This window comes from Antrostomus carolinensis, unplaced genomic scaffold, assembly GCF_000700745.2.
Source record: "Antrostomus carolinensis isolate BGI_N321 unplaced genomic scaffold, ASM70074v2 scaffold43615, whole genome shotgun sequence".
Taxonomy (NCBI): Eukaryota; Metazoa; Chordata; class Aves; order Caprimulgiformes; family Caprimulgidae; genus Antrostomus; species Antrostomus carolinensis.
Window position 1 is genome coordinate 8366 of NW_010319404.1, and position 3248 is coordinate 11613.

The window sequence follows — 3248 nt, forward strand, 5'->3', positions numbered from 1 at the left end:
GAGGGGTGACCTCATTAATGTTTATAAATATGTCCAGGGCAAATGTCAGGAGGATGGAGCCAGGCTCTTCTCAGTGACATTCAAGACCCACCTGGACACCTTCCTGTGTGATCTCATTGAGGTTCCTGCTCTGGCAGGGGGGTTGGACTGGATGATCTTTCGAGGTCCCTTCCAATCCCCAACATTCTGTGATTCTGTGATTTATACAACTCTCTTTAGCTTCAGCCCTTCCCAACCTAAAATCACCCACATGGATGATCCACTTTCCCTGATCTCACAGGCAGAGCAGACCCTCACACTCACACAAGGGACAGAAAACCAGCCCTAGGTCTGTCCTTCTCCTCGATGCATAATTTGACTCTGCACACACTTGATATCACATCAATAAACAAATCCCATGTGAAGAGGGATTGATTTCTTGGGTTTTTTCCCTCCAAGTCAGACTGACAAGGGCCTCTCAGAGTCTCTTCACTCTTCTGGAGGACAAAGAAACGTTTTATTTCCCGGCTATCGCAGACATCTGAAGCGCTGGCTGATCCCAACCTCTCCTGCGTCACTCTTCCTGTGCCACAGGACAGCTGCAGTTTCTGGACACAATGTTCTTGGAGCTCAAGCAAAAGTTTTGCAGCTCACAGATTTTCTGACATTCCCTGACATGAACTAGGGACCTTGTTTGGTTACCTGCAACTGTGGGTACTGATCTGGTAGCCCAGGGCTTCTTTCTATCTCTACACTGTATCCTGGTTACTAAATCACACTGAATCTCCCAAATTTCCACACAGGAGAGATGGGGTCACCCCCTTCCTTACAGAGATGTAAACTCTGCACATTTGGCTTCTAGGAGGGGTTATTTGTCTCTCAAGTGACAACAGTGACAGGCTTTCAAGGGACTTTTCATCATGGCAATGATCTTGAAAAGCAGAGAGAAGGGGAAGGAGGAATGTAAGGAAGGAGAAAGGAGAACTGGGAATTCCTATTCATTAAACAGCAGGCAGAGGAACAGCTTTAATTAGCAAAAGCTACTAAATATTTGCCCTACAGCATTAAGCATGCAACTGCCTGATCCCTTCAGTTCCCAGCCTCACACCAAAGGCACCACTCTCTGTTTTGTACTTGACTTACCTCTTTCAAGCTACAGCTAATTCAGGTTATTTCATTCAGCGATGTCGTTGCTGAAATCAAGTGTATGAGCATTTGAGAGAGGAAGGAGCCGTTTCCAAACCAATTCTCTCCAGTTTCTCACTAACTCACATTTAAACTTCCTGCACATCCTATTTCAGCCGTTCTTAAGCAGAACTTCACACTAAAATTTCAGCTGTTCTAAGAGCAGAGTTGGAACCAGTGGATCCATCTGCATCCCATTCTGGTCTTTCCTTTTAGCAAAGGCAACAGAAGACATGTCCCCGGCTCACCTGCCACCATTCACCATAGCACAACCTCATGTTTGTTCTTGGTTTAGTCTCTGTTGCAGTGGCCACAGTACGTGTTCTTGTTCCTTTGTTACCCTTGCTCTGGAAATAGTAACTTCTAGAGAAGCTGCAGGGAGACAGCTGGGACCAAGAAAGTCTTAAACCACTTCACAAAAAAGTTACCAAAGGTTCATTCATCAAAGTCCTCAACTTATGGCTAAAAACTGTCACACACACACAGAGAGCGACCTCCAATACCAGCCTCCATCTCCCATCCTCACCATTGCTCTCGTCCTGTGGACCAGTCTAAAGACAAGGCCAGACACTGCGCACCGAGCTCGACCCTGAAGCATGGCTCCAACATGCAGCTGTTCTTCTACTGGAAAGAAAAGGAACTGGTTAAACTGGGAAGGCAGCAGATACACAACACCACGGGTACTGCTCCCTCCCACAGCAAGTCTTTTCCAGAGACCGATGAGCATATTGGGATCCCACACTAGAGAAGAGATGAAACGTCCCACAGCAACAAACAATGGTTTAGTACTAACTGAAGGGCAAACATATTCCTACGCAGGATCCCCACCCTTCTGCTTCCCATCTTCCACCAAATCCACATCAAACTTTGCGTCCTCTCAGTGAGTGATGAAGCGCAGAAGCGATGACCTGACTGCTGGATTACCTCGCAGACTGGCTTCCACTTTCCTCGCTCTGTGGGAATGGCTCTTGATCACTCCACTCCCTTCTCAGACACCCCTCTCCAAAATTCTGCCCTGTTTTTAACAACTTTCCACCTTCTGCTGTGTTTACCAGCTAGTCCGTACTCTCAAGTGATGGTTTCCAGGTTTGCTTCTGCTCCCCTCATGCCTCTCATCCCCCAAACTCTACAAGTGGGTAGAGCCCAGCCAATCTCCCTGGTGCCGTGAACAAATTCGTGGGATTGATGAGAAACATTAGCAGAAGACAAAAGACAAAGTATTTAAAAAGTTAAGCATACCGAGGAAGCCATGGAAACCCTACAGCTTTCCTACAAGTCTCTAAACACTGATAATAAATCCAGAGATGGATTAAATCTGGGTTAAACACAGTTCCAGTTACAGCCACCCACCTCGCTTCCAGTCAGGTGGCAAAACTCCACAGCGCCTGTTGAGTTTGCGATGCCAATCATGGGATGTTCTGCAACAGGAACGTGGCACCTGAAAGATGAAGTTCAACATGTCTTCAATGTCCATCTTTCTTGTATTTAAGCAGGAGAGCAAAGTCATAACTTTTATTCCGGGCTGTACAAGGAGAAAGTACTTGACCAAAAAAAAAAAAAAGTCATGAAGAAAATTTAAGGTTCCTCAAATTCCCACAAACCTGCATGGAGGGAATTACATATAGGGGAAATCTACTGTATATTAATATATAAACCAAAGAGGTCCACAGTCACCAACTGGCTGTTCATAAACAAGAAGAAGAACATAACAGAAACAGGCACAGCTTTTGCTCCCTGAAGCAAACTGGAAAACACTTCCCTCCAAGAAGCCAGGGACAGTTTAATTAGTAAATATTATTGCTGCTGCCACACCAACAGCCAAAAACAGGACCCCAGAGGGGCTGACCCCGCGACCAGCATTACCATTTAATGTCCAGGATGGCAGCAGTGTCAATCCTCTGGATTTCGCTCAGCGGGATGTAAGGTTGTTCCTCGTTGTAGTGATACAGGTAGAGGCGCCCGGTCCGGTCACAGACCCCATTGCTTCCTCGGGAGTCAGTCTAATTAAAAAAATTGGGAAGAAAAGAGCAGGGTGAGCTGTGCTTCTCCCTTCACCCAACCCGGGATCGTGCCCGGAGCCGCCG

General features: G+C 46.6%; 1 protein-coding gene across 1 annotated transcript in view; it reads right to left on the reverse strand.

Annotated features, from left to right (window-relative positions):
• Positions 1-3164, reverse strand: part of LOC104525935 (diphthine methyltransferase) — a gene marked incomplete at its 5' end in the record, with an annotated part of 7714 nt that extends 4550 nt beyond the window's left edge. The window contains 3 exons of the mRNA XM_010169220.1: positions 1691-1785; positions 2515-2602; positions 3028-3164. Of these exons, the coding sequence (XP_010167522.1) occupies positions 1691-1785; positions 2515-2602; positions 3028-3164 (320 nt within the window). The remainder of the gene's footprint in view (positions 1-1690; positions 1786-2514; positions 2603-3027) is intronic.
• Between the last annotated feature and the right edge of the window lie 84 nt (positions 3165-3248).